The sequence below is a fragment of the Atractosteus spatula genome, chromosome 9 (assembly GCF_055471065.1).
Source record: "Atractosteus spatula isolate fAtrSpa1 chromosome 9, fAtrSpa1.hap1, whole genome shotgun sequence".
NCBI lineage: Eukaryota > Metazoa > Chordata > Actinopteri > Semionotiformes > Lepisosteidae > Atractosteus > Atractosteus spatula.
The window spans coordinates 15,025,879-15,045,453 of NC_142714.1; the positions used below are offsets into that span (position 1 = coordinate 15,025,879).

The 19,575-nt window shown below is 37.3% G+C and overlaps 1 protein-coding gene across 3 annotated transcripts in view; it reads right to left on the reverse strand.

Moving 5' to 3' along the window:
- Nucleotides 1-17,972, reverse strand: part of meis2a (Meis homeobox 2a) — a 72,117-nt gene extending 54,145 nt beyond the window's left edge. For 2 of the 3 annotated variants that reach the window (XM_088924815.1, XM_088924814.1), the window contains exons 1-7: nt 17,318-17,972; nt 16,576-16,805; nt 15,566-15,707; nt 15,101-15,151; nt 14,365-14,415; nt 13,562-13,711; nt 5,803-5,917 (exon numbers count right to left, since the gene is read on the reverse strand). In XM_088924815.1, coding sequence (XP_088780941.1) covers nt 5,803-5,917; nt 13,562-13,711; nt 14,365-14,415; nt 15,101-15,151; nt 15,566-15,707; nt 16,576-16,805; nt 17,318-17,329 — 751 coding nt within the window. In that variant the 5' untranslated portion in view covers nt 17,330-17,972. Of the gene's footprint in view, nt 1-5,802; nt 5,918-13,561; nt 13,712-14,364; nt 14,416-15,100; nt 15,152-15,565; nt 15,708-16,575; nt 16,806-17,317 lie in introns of those variants that run through there. The other variant, XM_088924816.1, reaches the window with a different exon arrangement.
- Between the last annotated feature and the right edge of the window lie 1,603 nt (nt 17,973-19,575).

Below are 19,575 nucleotides of genomic sequence, written 5' to 3' on the forward strand. Positions count from 1 at the left end.
TGGCTCCTAATCCATTGTTAATGCGACATTCTATTTAAGTACTTTTGTAAGCAATATCAGGGATAGGCTCCTTTTACTGCTAAGCACTCCTACACATCTTCAACCTCACTTTCTTCTACCACTTTCTAATACTTTGTGCAGCAACAGATAACCTATGAATTCTTTTATTTGTTGCAGTTCAGAGCAGTATACTGAGCCCCCCATCATTACATTGGCAACATTCTGCACTAGGTAGAGCACTGTGTAAAAATTATCAGTTCTGAAACAGCTGGGAAAGATGGCTATGAAACAGCAGGGACCACTGCTGGTTTATTGTTTATCTTTTGTTTATGAGGCAGTATTCAGGTTTAATTACTACTCTAAATTAAACTCTAACAGGCATCAGGAGACATCCCTTCATGTTTACTAAGGGCACGAGCAAAAATGCAACAAGGTTTCCATCTTTTTTTCTTCTTCTGGTTTAAGACAGCTCACAACCTGGCAAAAACGGTGCCTAACCCTCGAGTTTTCAAGATGGTATGATTAATATGTTAATCTGAGCACCACCTGATTGTCCCTCAGATATCCCAAAGCAAGACCTTTCCAGTGTTAATCGGTGATCACGCTACAGAAAAAAATGGAATTCTTTAATGAATCAAGCTCATTGAAGCTGGCAGTCCAGCGGTTAACACACACACACTCAGTGAGCTAAGCAGTTACTGGGCCAACTGTCTCAGTATTTCTGGGAATTCTGCCTATTCACAGTACGAGGATTGTTCAATTGCTGTAAAAAGTACAAAATGATTTTTACCTCCCCCCCAAAAAAGAATGGTAAGGAAGGCCCATTTTGCAATGATCTCACAGCAAAGATGTCAACATCAATTTTTCCTTCATGCATAGCTAATGATCAGGCAAACAAATTCCATACCTCTGCCTTACACCAGTGAAAAATCTTTTTTTCACTGGTGTAAATCTTTTGCAAATTTTTGTATGGATGAGTAAGGAAATCTCAATGCAAATGGATATGTATATTGGTAACATTTTTTTAAAAATGTTGATTTCTAACTTTTTTAAAGCAAATAACAGTTACTTGATGATTTTGTTCATTTAACACATTTTATCAAATAACCTAAACTTCGATGTACAATCAAGTATATTTTACCATCTGAGAAAGATAGGTTAATTTCTTGCATTGTATATAGGTAAAGACATCAGAAAGATTTAAAGAAAAGTGACAGAAATACAAATATATTTTTATCCGGTTGTATGTTCAAGTCAGTACAAAACAAGCATACAACAGATAAGTAAAATCTGAATTATTTTTTTTTCTTGTTATCTTGTCATCAATGAGATCAATGCACCACTGAAATATCTTTAAACGCTTTTTAACTTACTTCTTAAAACATACAGCCTTTAAAGTTGGTAAGAGACTTGTATAGCTATCATAAAGCTTGTGTTTCTACATATTACATATTGCTTTGGTATTTTCTGTGGAAAGCAAATAGAATCCAAAGAGAAAATGCTGATAAGTTAATAAGTTGTTTTAAGGGAGAAATAACCTGGAGGAGACCAGGTTTTGCCAACATTTTCTTCTATTCATTCACTTTGCATCCATTGTCTATATAGTGACACCCCTATAAACTGGTGTCTGCTTGAACAAAATCTGATGTCACCATTAAGACGCCAAGACGTGAATAATCCTGGGGTACCCTTTAAATATTGTATATTACATTTTGGAATACTTACATAGTTCATTAAGATCTGCACCAAGTACAAAAACTAACAAAATTATAGAAGACATGGCATACCCATTCTCTTATCTTTCACAACAATAAACTCCTTGCAGGCAATTCTCTTTTCTCTTTTCTACAATGGGGTGACAAAGGAATTAACATCCTATCAGATATTTTTAATGAGTGTTATCTTTGCTTATTCAAGCACTTGGAACTGCAATATGAGCTTCTGGGTTCTTCTTTCTTTCTCTACTTACATCTCCAATCTGCAATGCATTCTTACGACGTTCCCTGGGGGTCTGTACACCCAGAGGAAAATCAAGTTTGACTTCAGAGGCAACACGAAGGGATTTGTTTTCCCCTTTTTTATGTCTGTTTATTACAAACGTCACGGAAACCTGCAGAAAGTTGCAGGTGAGGCCATCTCCTGAGATCAAACAAATTCAGACTCAGGACATCCTAATCATCAGGTGATCCACTTAAATTTCCTTCATGGAAATACATCTGACTCCTCATACAAATTGTCAACTGAAACTAGTTCCTAGTCCTCTATGCTGTCTGTGGAGCTCCACGGGTACCCTTTTACACTTTTAAAGGATGTCCTAAGGTTGATAAGTTTTCTAAAATGTTCTCTTTGTGTTCGTTCAAAATAAGGACGTTCTCTGTTCACACTTGTTACTCTGGTTGTGTGATGATCTGGGCCTCTCACAGCAGCAGAAGCAGATCTGGTTGGACGGTCTGACTGCAGCTAAAAATTTGCTGGCGCCTCTTTGGGAGCCTCTGCATTCCCTCTCCTGGTATTACTGGATCCTAGCCTGTCTTGATATTATTTATATGGAATTTTCAACTGCTAGGATCTGCGGTGCCAACAGGGGGGCAGTGGAGGTTTAGAGTGCTGCTGCTGAGATGGTCAAAGCCTACATTGTAGCTGTTTAGACTGTATTTTGGGGTCCTTAGGTAGAAACTTGAAAGGATGTAGCACTGAAGGTGGCGGGGGATGGGTGAAGGCTTTTTGTGTAGGATGGGGAATTGTTATTTCAGTGCTGTAATTTGTTATATTAGGAAAATAAATTGCTCACAAAAAAGGAAAACAAAAGATGCATTTTGAGCATCTGTTAAAGAAAGTATTTTTTCTTTGGAGCATGTCCTTAAGTAGGTCTGATAAAGGTCTTATAAAGTAGAATTCTATATAGAAAGACATACTTCTTCTACATAACCATATAGATGAAATACTATATATAGAAAAATGCATATAAGATTAGTTTATAAATGTGAAAATAGCTTACAGAAAATACAGTTGCTGTTTCTACCTTATGCATGCCGGTTCTTTAGCAAAAGTCATATCTGCCTTATCTTAACTAGAACCATGCTGTGAAAATTATTACTTGATTATAAATTAGATAAAAACAAAAGAAAATGAAGCTTAGAATTGCATCTACTTAGGAATCATTTGAAAGCTCTTCTGCAGACATTATGTAATCAGAAACATTTTAGCAGTCTGTGGAAAGTGCAAAGGAAATGCAAGACCCAAAGGGCTGCTGAGACTTTTGTTTGAAGGAAATGGTTTGATTTTCAAGCCGCACACCTTTTAATGCACAGCAGAGGGGTTTTCACATGCAGCTTTTCACTGATAAAACCCAGGGGCTATCGCTGCTCTTCTGTTGTGTCTTGTATTCTCTGCACTGTGAGCCTGAGCTGGCCTAACACAACCTATCTGTTCTATTTCACATCTTAGCCCGGACCCTGTTGACTGGCTAATAAAATACGGCTTTTCTGGGGGTGGGGGGAAAAGGAGGATTGGGAAAGGGGAGAATCTGAGCAGGGGCTTTGGTTGAGGAAACCCATGGCATCGAAATATTCGTGGTGTTGTAGGCAGAGTTAGAGTCAAAAATGCTTCAAGCGTTAACATAATTGCAAGAATGTGAAAAATGAAGTGTCGGGCTCCTGAGCAAAGCGAAAGGTCAGTGCAAGCCTTGCACAAAACAACTCTGTGGAAGATGGCCTCATTAGACCATTAAATCAGCTTCCCTTTCTTCCCTTTTGTCTCCAGAAGATGTTTTCATTGTTAGATTTCTATTAATGGTAGTTTTAACCCCTTAGCTGTTCCCTTTCTCAGCCAGCACTGCACTGCACAGTAACTGTCTTCTCTTACATTGATCAACAGTTACAGGATCTGTACTAGAATGCAGTCGATAAGTGCTCGGTGGATTACAGGTCACTTGTACTTATGCGTGTAAGATAATCAATACACAGTAGATTTTTTTCTCCCTGCTGGCTTTGCCAGTGATGGCATAGAAGGAAAAAAAAACAACAGCACAACATAAAAAAGAGCAGACAAACAAGAATCAGATCAGCCTTACTTTTCATTTCTTTTGTGCGACATATTTTTCTTAAATAATTTGCCAATTAACCTTTTGTAAAACAAACAAGAATGATTAGCAATATCAGACAGAAAAAAGGAAGATAGGCTGTTCTGTTTTTAAAATGAGAGAAGAATACAAGAACTTGGCTTTACTTTCAGCTTTAAAGGACCACAAATCTTATTTTTAATCATTAGTAATTAATTTAAATGACTTCATGATACCTTGCCAGAAATATACATATATTAAATACTGACTTAACTAACATTAGTGGTTTACCTAGTAAAAAATACATCAATAAATCTTATGATATGGCCAAAGCTGAGGGTGGATGTTGTGATAGAACATGACATAGAAAGCAAACCACAAAGCTGGACCAGGTTTACATACTGCCTATAAGTCAGGGCTTGTGGTTAATTACAGTTTCAATTAACCACATTACCACGCAAAGTAATTCATATCCACTACGGTTTCCAGCCTTCCAACAAAATAATATCAATGGGTTAGACCTCACTTTCCCAAAAATGACTGCAGTTTCCTTGCCTCCTTTTCTCTCACATGACATAGTTCCTAGATGTATTTAGCTTTAAAGAAACATAAGCCTATAAACCTCAGAAACTGCGCATTGATCTTAGCGCAGATCATTATAAAAATACAATCAGACCTCATAGTGTGCCTTAAAAGGAAAACCATAAGTAAAAGTTCAGCCGAGGACAAAAAACAAATCACAAGTCATTGATAGATTACACTCAGCAGCTTTGATTAGTTTCAGATAAGATCTGATTCCAAAATAAAAACAACAGAGAAGTGTAAATTTTGTAACAGTATTACCTGCTTTCTCCAAAAGCAATGTCTTTTAAGGTAATGCCTATGTTAGTGAGTCTGAAAAAAAATGTTTTTACAAATATAATGATCTTATAAGGTCATATCTGTGTGATTATTTCAAGATAAAATGTTAGCTGTGGGTTCTTCAAAGGTTTTCTTGTCAGGAAAACAAAAAACAACACTGAGAACTGACCTTGAAGAGCCTGATGTTGGGACAATATATATGTTCGGAAATATAGGTGAAAAAAAGAATATTACACATACAAAAGAGCAACAGAGTTGCTACCAGTGTATTAAATAGTATTCAAAGTTCACAAAACAATAGCTATGCTGAGCCAACCAGAATTACCCAATGAAAATCTTAAAACTGAATCTCCTAAAAAGAAAACAAAACCTTACAATGTACAAAGTTAAGCAAACAAAATGAGTTCACCACTGTAAAGGCAATTTAGTTGTAAAAAAAAATACTAGAAACTGGTGTTGTGCAATTGCTTTACACAGTATGTACACTTAAGTTCTAGATATACAGATTACAGAAGGGAATATACCAACCTTTTCTAGCTATAATTCTTACAATGACGCTCAGGCAGTTAATATATTTTAAATGCTAGTAAGAACTGTCAAAACACATGTAAGCATTCAGGTTGAGTTTAGTTACAAGTTTCCATTGCTTCTAGTTCTGTTTAGCTTCAAATAACTAGTGTTTAGAGCGCTTAAAAAGGAATACATATTATATATAAATATTATATACATTTGAGTGAAAGGGGGATACCATTCCTCAAAGCTATACAAACAAAGGCATCTTAACCACTCACTTTTATATTTACAGTCCCAAACACACAGGGATATCAAAGATGCTGGATTATTTCAGTCTGGCCTGCTTGGTGGGAAAGGAGGGCCCTTACCTTGCTCGCTGCTGTTGTCCCCACTTTGTGAAGCGTGACCCCCACTGGAGGGTCCTGGCGTGCCTGCCGAGTGCGTTGAGGTTGCATCATCGTGATCTCTCCAAGACGCTGGGTTCTGGCGTGAGGGAGACAAGGAATGTTTTCCACGTTCCCAGTTCCAGCCGCAAATCAGGAACAGAAAGCAGAAGAGGGAAAGAAAAGAGAAAGGAAACCCATTAGCGTGCTTGAACTGTAACACTCGCTTTTAGGATGAAATAAGCAGGCGACACACACAAGACAACGTATCTCCAAGACCTTTGCAAGAATGAGCTACTTAATTGTTGCAGAAGGAGCGCTCTCTGCATGTCACGTCCCCACACAGCAAATTCTTTTTCTATTACAATGAAGGCAGTTTTACAGTACAACTAGAAAAACATGACAATAACTCAGACTTTGCTTTTTTTTCCAAACCCAAACTTTAAAAACAGATATTCACACTAATAACCCATCGTTCCAGAATATATATATATGTAACACAACCATATTTGTTGATCATTACCAGATCAGAGATAACAATATTAATACATTCACATTTGACACAGAATATCCAGATACAGAACATAAGTACATATAATTCAATATTTGGATAATTAAATCAAATCGTTTTACCATACCTAACAATGGTTCCTTAACATTTAAGAAAACATACACCAATCTGTGCCAGTAAGGATTACCAGTGGTTTAAATGGAAACCAGCAAGACAAGTTCTCCTTCTATGCTTGCACAGACAAAAAAGGTAATTTTGTCCCACAGTGACAGTTTGCTTCTTAGACAGATAACTGCTAGAAACAGAAAGTTGAAGCTTCAGAACTGCTCCACTGACTGTATTCTCCTCCCTTTCCTGGTCATTTCCAATACCCTGCTGGTGCTTAAAGCAAAAACAGGATTTCTACTGTACAGGAAAGGCTTTATCTACGCCACATGAAGGCAGGCAAGAGGTGGAATTTCCTCTGCCACAGAAAGAGTGAAGGCACACATGAATCACATCAGCCTGAGGTCTGGAGTTGTGCTCGGACATGTCACCTGCGTGTGACAACAAAATGGCAGGGACCAGATTAGTCTCAGCTAAGAAGAACACCCTCGAAAACCACCTAAACAAAACAAACACAGGCCCAAAGACAGCTTGCCACAAACCTCAGCTGTTTTTTTTCCCACAAAATCAAAAAACTACTGCGTGCACCACAAGAAAAATGATGCAAGAACACGTTACCATTTTCTAAATGCAAATATATCCTTGTTAGAGCTGTTATGAAGCTCCTTGCATGAGAACTAAGTTGTTAAGAAAGAGAGCTGGAACCGTCAGAAGCAAAGTGCAGAGATTTAGCAACTTCCCCCAGTGCCTAGTGCTTGTGCAGGAGCTGCGCCTGTGAGCTCCCCTTTTTATCTGTAAGTTAGGAAAGCACTCAAATAGCTTCAAGCTGAAGGCAAACAGCAGACAGGGGCTCTTCAACCCTCTGCAGCCTCTTAGCGTCAGCTGTTTGCCGGATGGTAATCAGATAAAGAGCTCGAAGAATTACATGAAAAAGAGCAGAAACAATAGCTCGGCATGAATTTAGCCCTCCACAACGAGCAAGAACCTTCCTTATAGAAAACAGAATAATTGCAACATGTCCACCTAGGCCACAGCTAGGAAAAGGAGACATAGAGTGCCGTTAATTTATGCACGGAGGCCTTTTTTAAACTGTCTTTTTTTTGTTACAGATCCGTACCACAGATGTGAAAATTACATTAATTATCTAGTAACACCTCCTTTATGTTTCAAGGCAAATGTCATAAAAAAAACATGCAATCCATGCAGGCCAAGCCAGGCTTCGTGTTCTGAAAATGCACTCTTGTTGTTTTAAGCAAAGAAAATGACTGGGTTCAACTTCCTACAGCTGAAAACACCCACTGCTGCCTACCCTGCACACTGGCCTTCAGCATTCATTCTGTAGCGCCCAGCGCAGCACATTAGTTTGAGCCTGAATGGATTTTGTGTGACATAAAGTTAGAAGAAATAAGTGTTTTTATGGACTCACAAAGCTAAACAAAATAACAACCTCTAGGAAAATCTAAATACAGTTTTTGAATGGTCTGGGTGTACACACGTAACAGCACTTATTACTTTCATACTGATTTTTTTTAGAGAAGCCTACATGAGACTGGTTTCAAAACAAATCTCACATTTCTCCGTGCTGACTTTCTCTACTCCATATCTGGGTGAAGGGGACTGCTGTTCAGTACTTTGTGATTAATCGTTCAGTGAAACTCCTCATACTAGGAGGCGTTCTTTTCAAACAGAAGGTTAGTATCAAAACAGTTGTCAGATCCTTAAAAGTCAATTAAAGTTTAAGCAAGTCGTGAAACTACATCAACCACAGCTTCACCAAAGCTGTAGAAAAGTGCAAAAGCAAATTGCACACAAGTGACAATTCCCAGTAGCTTCAATAATTAGAAGTCAAACATGGTTCGCTCCTTGCTCTTTCCTAATTGTGTTAAAGAGCACAGTTACCAGGAGAAAAGAAGCAAATACCAAGCACAGCACAATAGAAGTAGATGGAAAATAGATACAAGAAGCCAGGTCTCCAGGGGCAGCATTTTCTATTTGCTGGGTTACAGACTCACAGCTGATAATGCAAGTTGTAATTAATATAAAAGCAGGAGACAATATGGGAAAAGCTTGTACTAGCTAGGCCACAGGAGAACACTCTGTCGCTATCCACTGTTTCTCATTTACACACACCGCCTTGCTTTGAAAACACAATTTTGCCAGTGTTTTTGTCCCTTGGAATTTAAAAAAAATTGATTTAGCACCATCATTGAATTTTTTTAAACCCAGAAAAGAGGAGGAGAGAAAGGACATGGGTCTCTTGGTATATGAAAAAAATCCACGTTTCCTCTGTAGATGGTGAAAATTCAGTGTTGGGAAATGTATACAATTGTAACATTTTCATTTCATTTTCATGGAAACAGATCGCAGATATTTACATGCCTATGTGTATATAATATGTCATTATCACAGCATCCAACAAGGGGGCACTTATAGTCGATGAGACATTTCTATACCACAGCCCAACATTAAAAAGCTGGAGGGACTACAGTACATGAAAAATGACCCCTGATGCTGATGTTAAAACACATCAAAAGTATAAATCTTAACAGGATGACATCTCATGATGGATCTTGTCATAGCACATAGCCAGCAAAACGTGTTCCACATCTTTGTGTAATTTAAAAAAATAATAATTACATAGAAATTCTGTAAAGAAGCTGAAACAAACTTTTCCTTTCTATTAGCCAACATCATATTTATAACACTATCAATTACGGAACAAGTGTAAAATTAAACATGCTCCTACAATATACAGCCAAGTGTTTTAAGAAGCAGTACTGTGTGCCTGATTTTTCCAAGTGTTAAGCAGATTAGCCTTTCCATTCCAGATTTAAAAATCACAAAGATGAAATTTTAAAAGGATGCATTTTGATGTTCTCAAAATACACACGTTAGATAAGAATATCAGCTAACAACAACTACACCAGCTATGATGCATTTTTCTGTGATACAGAAATCCATCCAAACCAAATGAATTACTAGTCATTTTGCCAAAATCCAAAGTAAAATTAATATATAGCATGTACATTCATGAAGGCATCAAATACTCCATGTCCCTCTATGCCTTGACCTCTGCACTAAAGTGTACTATTGTAAACTGTCTGGATTTATTATTATTATTAGTGATGTTCCATTTCTTACAAAGGTATGCAATCAAAAGGGAATGCAACAAGTCTGCATAGCTCGTGTGCAGTAAATCGCACGGAACTCTGCCAGTAGGCAGAGACATTTCTAGGCTAATTTAAGAAGATATGTAGAATCAGTGATCTTCGTCTTATAATGAAACTGCCCAGAGCAATAAACACACTGGAACAATCCAGTGTTTTTGTGAAAGGCCTAGACAAAGCTAGCCTACATGTGCTACTTTTTTTTTTCCAAACAAGAGCTCTAGATTTAAAGAGGGGATCCAGAGCAAGGCTATGTTTGTGCTCCAGTTCAAAGAAAAGGCGTTCAGTCACTTCAAGTCAATGGGATATGCAAATAAACTGGGGGGGAAAGCGGAGCTGTGTGGTTTCAAACGCCACAGCCAATACAATTTTCTCTTTAGGCATAAATACAAAAAAATTATTGCTCTACACGGTTTACACAAACATTGATAAATCTGCATTGCTGGCAATATCTCCAATGTCTCACGACTGCAAATGAAACATGCATAGTAGAAATGTTTTTGCACAGCCAGTGCATGGCTTTGATAACCCATACATAACCTTTGAAACAACGACAACCAAACAGCCCGAAGCATTAAAGGAGAACCAAGAATGACAAATACAAGGCCAACAATCACACCTTATTTCTTTTGTTGGAGTCTGAGAATTAGTCAACAGGCATTGCTTCTTTTGTGAGCCACTCGGAAAAATAAATAGCGCAGCCTACACGCGTCTTCACTTTAGAAAAGGTAGAGGCAGAAAGGCATGTTCATTAGGAAAGATAATATTCAGTTACCATTAATTTGCTGGCTTAATTAGATGTAGCTCAGGGAAAGAGAAAAAAATCTCATTTCAATAATTGAAAGACAAGCTGAGACAATACAGATAAATGGCAAAGCTTAACTGATCATTAGAAATCCAGCAAAGGAGCATTTTTGAGGCTTTCCTGTACAACACCATGAGACAATATTTTTAAGACATGTGTGTGTGTGGAAGGAGAGAAGGGGGCTGTAACAGGAAACAATTGCAAGGAATCACTCCCTTACAAAGGTATATCAAAGGACTTCTTTTCATTACCAATGTTTTAATCCAATCAGCTCAAAGACAATGCTGCATTCAAGTGCAAATAAAACAGCACTTATTAGGACCTACCATCAGGTGAAAAAAAGCAAGGGAAAAAGAACACAACAGGCTGTCTCCTCTGTTGTGGAGTCGCTCATCATCTCCACCATACCAACTTTCACCAAATGAGATGTAGCCTTGGGCTATGTATTAAAAATGCATATCAAAGCAAAGAAAAATGGACGTGAGAGATTCTAACTAAATAAATTAGCATATCTAACTATTAAATTGCCTTTTCCTCTCCGACTAAAAGAGAAGCTAGTTATGAATAATAAAATGAGGGGGGATACTGAAACTTCTTGCCATCAAACAACACATTTCCTTTACACCTCTCCAGCTGTAAAATGTGATGTCCAACATAAATCTTGTACGTGTCACCTCCCTTTTTGATGCCGTTATCTAAAAATTCAGAATAGGGAAATGCGTATTCCTTTTAATAATAGAACCATGTCAATAAATCACTGCATTTTGCATTCTAATTATATTTAACACATTACCACATTACAGACACTTTTTCATTATGCTCATCCTTCTACGTTTCTGCACCTTGCAATGCAATCTAAGAGATGCTGCATTACATTCAAGTCATTGTTAATCAAAAGTATTGGCCATTGTTTAGTATATGTAAACATAAACTGTATTGATCATGCTGAGAGATTAAACAGTTTCGTGTTTAATTTGTACAAGAACGTGAAAGTACTTTTATAATTTCCAAAAATATTTTTTCTCCAAACATATTACTCCAATTTACACTCATGCCATAATATGTGGCCACATATTTCAGTATATAAACCTGTATTTAAATTAATTTCCTTTGCTTGATATGCATTGGTCTGTTGTGACACACAGTTCATAACAGCAGCAGAAACAACTGCAATCTCACACGGAACATAAATACGATGTTTGTTTCCTTAAAAACTGCCACATTCATTTCCAGCAGAATGGGATACACTTCTTTTGTATTTGTATGCCTGTAAAATGTTGTTTTGAATGTGGTAATAATGCTGTCCAAATTAATATTTTAGTGTAACCCCCCACCCACGAATAAACAACTAAACTGAAATTAAATTCCATCAAAAATCATGTTCTTTAAGAATGTGCAGATCAGTGTTTGTTTGAAAGCCAATACTTGCAGTAAAATTTCCATAGCAGGAAAATAAAAGGCTCTAAAGTAAAATACCTAACAAAGTGGTTAACCTTAATGGGTTCAGGATAAATGGGTTGTCATACACATTCTGTCTTGGTGTTGGCAGCCCCGTTTCTCTGGAATCTTTAATTATCAAATTATCAAAATAATACTTTACACAATGGTCCAATGACAATGTCTAGATCTGAATATTATGAGGGAACACAGAAAATTGGCTTGTACCATCTGCCATCTGCCATGAAACTAAACAGCCTAGTTTATCTAATCTCTTCAGTATAAACAACAGCATGCCTCATTTCTACACTTACACTTGAAACAAACTACAGGATGAAGCTCTAACCAGAGTCCACAATACACCACAATTTTCTAATATTTCTAAATTCTTCTTCCGTTATCATTCGCTTTTGGTAACTCTGTAAAGAAGAAAGGCAATCTGAGCATTGCCAACCAACACTATTATACCAGACTTAACAGATGCAGTGAAGTGACTTTGCATAACACTTAAATCTGCTGTAATGCTTAATAGGCTTGGGCATGTGCAGCTGATAGATACTAATCAGTCACTGTATCGCTATATACAGGCCTACCCAAAATTATACAACTGGTAACAGCACAACACTTTCAACTGAAATATAAATGTAATCTACTCTTCGTTCCAGTTTTGACGACAGCGCCTCTAACTCATATACGAGTACAGTGCAACACATACTTAAAAACACAGGACAGCTTTACTTCATTTCCAAATTTAGCATAATTCTGTTTTTGCTTTACATATAACGTCAGTCAGAGTTTTTCTAGATCTATAACCTTTACATAACAAGCAAGAGTACTCCAGCACACGATCAATATATTTTAAAATAAACAACAAAAAAAAACTTTGCTTGTGCAGCCAAGGAGTATAATCCTGCATTATGAACCTGACAGCGACGAATTGTACGCCTAAAATCAAAACTATAATTTTGACTTATAGCCTAAAGCCCAAAGCTTTGCATAACACAGGCGTTGATCTTTTTCTGCGCCCTTCCATTCTCACATTTCATCCATCTCCTTTTAATAATCTGATTTTGAAGTTTTACAGCTAGAATCTGGATTTTACTAGAGAATGGTTTAAGGAATCCCAACGTCGCAATTAGTGTGTTTAGCCTGTCTGACAAATCTTTACGGTTTCTACTTCCACCACCATATAATAGAGTTACTAAACACACAATGAACAGCAACCACGTTTACAACACTACAAATTAAATGTCTGACACAAACAAGCTACAACAGTTTATACAACATTAGTTCTTTCCTTTATACCTCCGCTGATAATTCAGTCTTTTGCAATGCAAAGACAAGTGTTAAACTGGGAGAACTACCCCTAAATCAATCATACAGACTAAAACAGTTTACAACAGATCCCCTAACGTGTTTGTGACATCTTCAAATTAGCTAGCTCAGGTAAATTCGACTATTCTAAAGGTTTTAGAATACCCTTAGAAACAACAGTAACAACACTAGTGTAGAATAGAAGGTTAATATTAACCGTCAAGTTTCCCACGCCGGGAAAGAGCACGGAACCAAGCAGACCTGTTACATGTACTACTTGAAATAAACGTAGCAGTTTCACTTCACCATAGTATACAGCTGAAAGACGAAAATGGTCCATATTTAAAATTATAATTCTAAACGCAAACGCGGTCCGCAAAAACAAGTATAACCCAACCAACTTACATGATCCGCTAAATTTGTTGAAGATCCTGAGAGTTCTTCGTGGTCCGATTTTGAGCTGCCATCCCGTTCGTCAATTACTAGATCAATTGGCATTTTTCCTTTCAAACAACTAATGTACCGATGGCAAAAGTTATCGCAAAGCTCGTGGACCTAAAACCAGAGAAGAATACCTTTTCAGGATGGGAAACTGCAGTCTAGTCCAAGAATAACTATAATTAAGGGGCATAATAGTCGAAGTCAAGGAAACAATAGTGAAATTGTTACAGCAGTTATTATTCTCAAGAGACTGAAGCAACAAGTTGAAAGGCAGAAAAAATAAACACCACATAAAAACTAGATAGATAATGCCTACGTAAAACTTAGCTTTACATGTTTAAAGGCTTTTTAATTTACAATATTAAATACAATATATTGTTTAGAAAACAGCCCGGACCGCAGCCGCTAAATCTACGCATTTTTGTTGTTTCAGTTTTGATGTCAGTTTTGTACTTAAACTCCAGGACGAATCTTATTTAAAATAATGTTAAAGCAAATTATTTGTTAGTCCTTTGCAAAATTCTAATCTAGTTGCGCACAGACTAAAAACAGAATGACTTGAAGTTTCTTCATTTCTTCGAATATCGCTGCAATATGTTTTGCGCCGCAGGCAAAATCTGAATTACGACAAAACTATTTAGATTGGACGCGGATTACCAATGCTCTGAAGATTGCTTTTTTTGTATAAAAGAAATCATGTATACACCTGACCGTAAACACTATTTTTTAACTTTTATCTATTGGAAATATAAAAATTTTCTCTTTACCTTTTCTAATTCCAAAAGATGAAATCGTAATACTTGTATGGCTTGTATCATCTGGAACAGAAAGAAAAACAAAAGTTGGAAATGCAGTCCAATCAATGATCTCAATTACTAATAATGAAAGTTATGGGTCTGATTCAAAACTACAAAAAAAAAATAAACCGTGCATTGTGACATCGGTTTCTGAAAGTAAAAAGAATACAGAAAGAATTTCCTTGTGTATGTGTATACATACTGTACACTGTACTTGTTTCTCATAGTGGTGCTTACTAGACATTACCGTAAAGTGCAATGAAATAAAAGGAATAATAATAAAAATATGTACTTCACTCCATATTTCACAAATTACACGGCAGACCTGTCGCCTGCAAACAGCAATAACAGAAGCCAAGACAAACGACCCGATTTTAAAGCAAACTTGCAAAGTTCCCGAACTTAAATAATCAGCATTACCCAAAGTAACAGCTCCAAATGCCCGATCATTTATCCTAAGCAGTAACTTCCTTCTCAATCTCTTAGCTGTGTAACGCATTGCCATTAGAGACCCCTTAGAGTTTTCTCTTGTTCACTTCAAAGAAAGCTTCCTAGGAAACATTTGTGTTGTGCTTTTAAACCCAAAACTTAGCATATTTACTTTGTTTGTTAGGAACAAAGAGAAGTTTCAAAATACACATTAAGCAATATACGGAGGTCTGTCTATAGCCGGCTGTATTTACAATGTAAAAGACAACAATCTTACCAAATTGTCCAACTCTGGATTTGAAGAAAATAAGGGTTTTTCTGCTCGAACCTAAAACAGTACATATAAAGACAAGTCAGGCTGTTTTCTGGATCATTTATCTTCATAGAGTACAAAACGTCTTTTACTCATTTATCTAAACTTTAAAAAAGTGAAAAGGCCACGTTACAGATAAAATCATATTTAATAATAAACATGTACCTTATATTTGTATTAGTATACTTTAGCGTTAAATTCTCTAAATAAGAAAATAGTGTTCTTCTTAATAAGTATGCTAAACTGTTGGCTTTTATTTTGTCAAGTCTCAAATAACTTTTACGTACAAAAAAGAAAAGGAGCTAAAATGCACTGAAAAATATGGCAACAAATGTCAGCGGTTATAACCGAAAACATTAACATATTCCGCGCATTTTAAGATCTCCACAAAGTACAAAACACTGGAGAGTTCGGATGTGAAAAAGTGACCTGTTTAGCAAAGACTGCGATGTCCTCGTTGAACGAGTCGGAGGAGCAGACATCGCCGCCTGCAACTCCCGGCTCTCTGGGCGTGCACGTCGCCAGCTCACATTTCTCAAAAACCAGCGCTAGCAGGGGAAATAACGGGTGACTGCAATGGGGGAAAACAGAACCTAAGCATAGATTCCATACGAAGATTTTTAAAAAGCAAACTAAGCTCATCAGCCGAGAGAAAAGATATAACAAAATACACGTGTAAAAGAGCTCAACTTTTCGAAGTGATTTGGAATTCTGGCACTTACAGGCTTGTGAATATCACTGTGTTGTTCACTAGTTTGTATTTACACGTCGGCGTTAAAAAGCAAGAACTTTAATAATGGTAGCGGGGATATTAAGGACTTCATATTTCAAGTAAAACTAGAAATGGTTTAATTTTTATCACGTCTCCAAAAGAACAAAATAATAAACTGAGCGAAACAGTTTATATCAAAACAGTACAAGTTGTTACATTATTCAGTAAGTACGCCACAAGTTTCCTAAACATTAACTTTTAACAATTGCAAAGTGTTATTTTACTTTCTTACTGTGCTCTCTTTCCAGTCTACACTAAGATGATAAAAAACAAAATAGTTCCTCACTCAAACCAAAACAAATAGCCTGTGTGTGTATCTTCGCGTAGGGGAGAGGGTCGGTGTAAGAGGTACTTAATTGCAACTTTCTTATTTTATTAAATATTCCTAAATACAATTGTTACATTGTTACTGAGTTTTTGACTGTCAGTTCAAAAATACTTTTAACAAGGAAAAAAACTTGGTATTTTAAAAAGGTAAAGTGACATAAAAAGGTCACTAAAGATAGCCTTTATAGTTTATTTAGATATTTAAATTTATTTGTAAATAATATGTCGTGTTTAACATCGCTTAAGCATATATAAGCTTATTGTTATCTGTTAATATCCGAAAGTTTTAACCAGACTTTTTACGTAAAGAATAAAAGTTTGCTGATTCTCTTTTACCTACCCATAAATTGCATCTTTATCCCTCTTTAAAACATCATTGACAGCAGAGCCCATGCTGGTTGGCATTACATTAGGATGAGGTGCGTGTGCACCATAATGCTGACTGGCATGTAGCGGTGGTCCATGGTTCAAGTGATGTACTTGGGGTAGCGGTCGAGGAGCATGAGGGTCTCCGTACATAGACGCTGGGACCCCCACAGCGTCCATTCCATAATGGGGTAGTTCATCGTACTAGAAAGGAATAGAGTAGAAAAAAGAGATAATGGAACAGATTTGAGGAAGACAAGAAGAAAAGGCTAAACTTAGAAAGACAGTTCTTCTGCTAAAACAATCACTCGAAAACACGAGTGTGTGCTTACAAGAGAAAACGTAAGTAATCCTGCGGAGCAGGGAAATCTTTCTGAAAAAGTAACACTTCCCTCGAACAAAAAAAAAATAAAGAAATGTAAAAGTCAGAAATTACCAAAAACATTTTAAACCGCATTCCCTTTAGAGCCGGTTCTTTTCATTAAAACCAGCACATTATTTAAGAGTCCCTTTAAAAACAGCTCTATGCTTTCAGCGGAGATCGCCGGCTAACCAGAAACTGGCACGAAGCTCGGAAAGTATAGGTACTGAAAAAACATAGAAGAAATATATTTAGATATTTATTGTATATTAGACGCCATCAACAGAAGACAGCAACCAGATAGGCCCTCCTATAGTGGGTTTGTATAGGTAAGTGTTGGAGATTTAAAACCTACCCTTTGCGCCATCAGTCTGCGCTCCAATAAACTCCTGGATGTGTCGTATGTTTAATATCCCAGTCCGGTTAGAAAGTGATTTAGTGGTAAGATTCCTTTTTCAACCAACTTAGTGAATTCTCCTATTCTCCAATACGGTAAAGAACAAGCAGAAGCATCGGGAGTAGTTTGTGCAATTTTTCTTGTTTTCCTCTTCCAAAAAAAAAAATGTCAAGCACCAAACTGAAGGTTACAATCGGCCCATCAACAACCCGCATGTAACTAAACTGTCGTGTCTCATGGCTTTTTGCCACTCCAGCTGTCAATCAAAGCCAGGGGTTGTCAAGGTAATGAATGAATGATGGTTGGTGATGATGATCAAGAGAGGATGAATCTTTTAGCCCGTTTTCTTCCAACAACTCCGCTTCTCCTTTTTGCCTCTGGATCGCTATCTTTTCTTATTATTATTACTGTAAAGAGAAAAGGCAATGGAAATTAAAAGATTGCAATTCAAGATCTTTCTTTCCTCCCTGTAGGTATTTCGTCTATCTCTCGGTCTGAGATGAGTGAGTGTCAGTGAGTGTTGGCAGGTTGGCTGCTAGCTTGCTTATAGAACAGAGTCAGTTTGCAGCGCTGATCGGCGGGAGAATGAAATGACGGAACCCGGAAGTATGGTGGCCACAGCCAGTCCTACAACAGCTATAGAAAGAGAGGAGAGACCAAAGACTGTGATATGCAGAGTATGCATCAGGACTGCTTCAACTCCACATGGGGGGAGCCAAACAACACATCATCTCAACTCACCCAGTTCTTCTCCGATAACAAGAATCAAAACTGCAAGAAAAAAAAAAGGAAAAATATGGATCTGAAATCCTGCCAAGATTTTTTTAATGTCTGCTAAATGCTTCTTTATGAATCGTAGCTTCCAGTGCCAGACGCAGGCCTGCAGTTCCAACAACTATTAGAATATATTATAAAGTTTTTTTTTCTTTCAGTCGCCCCTGCGTCAATTTCTCCAGCACTAACTACAAACTCTGCTCCTATTATAGTTGAACTGTATTTTGTAAAAAATGCTGGTGCGCGTTAAAACAGCCCATTATTGTATTTAAAAATCAACTTCATTTTTAAAATATCGCGTTCTTACATGGAGTAAAGAAGGTTTTGCTATTCGTAATTCAGATAAATGAGAATGTTAGGGTTTAGAGTGAGCTTTAAATGAAATGTAACTACCTGCAACACTTCTTGCGCATCCAGCTCTGGAGCCGTTTTGAATTTAATTTATGAGGTTAAAGCTTGCTTGTTATCTTTGTTGTGGTTGCAGCCTGTGTGCTTAAGAATTAACTCGGTAATGCCTGCTAATGGTGCTGCTAATTACGAAGGGGTTATTTAGCAAATTAAGTGATATGGCTCACCCCTTGAGCACAGAATGAACTTTTCCAAAAAAAAAGGGGGGGGGGGGGTCCAGGAGGGGGCTTTTGTAGGGAAAGTAATTTTGTATGTTTCTTTCGTCCAATCCCCTCCCTAGATACAAATCCATGCCTTACCTCAGAGTAGTCAATTATCAAAGCTCCCAGAGATCATCAATCATAGGGAGCGCTTGAAGTTTAGAGGAGGAGCAATGGTCTTGCCATCGATTGCCAGTGCTTTGGCCTTTTTTCCTTTTCATTCACGCTCCTTCGCGCACAAAACCTAAAGCAGGCCATCTATCCCCTTTAATATTTAGCTTCATCAGTGATAATGTACCCTGTTGTGCATATGACATCATCGTATATTGATAGGTTTTCACATACATTGTTAAATATATGCCTGCTTGGCATATTTGATTTTTGAAAATTAAACATGCACCGTATGAATCCGTTCACTTATTCTGGGAAAGGGGAGGAGGAGGCTGTAAGGTCAATAAACTCCCCAAAAAGACAAATGCTTGAGTCCTTGGGATGATAATAGTTGCAGCAATTAAACAGTTTGATTAAATGAGGCATCATAACAACAATTATGCTTTTAGGAAGGGGGGGGGGGGGTGCTTCTTGAAAGAAGTAGTACTGTAGGGTTGACAAACGGCAGTGGACATTTCAATGCGCTATAGCCTGTGAAGGAGCTATACAGTGTGATCCTGCAGAGCGGCATGGCAGTCTTTCTCAAATACTTTAGCTTCTGTTACACTGTTTAGAAAACCAGAGTCAAGCAAGCCATTGAAGACCAGCCGTTCATTAAACGATCTCCAGCTTATAAATGCGTTCGTGCACAATGTCTTGTATACTAACGCTTCACTTTTTTTT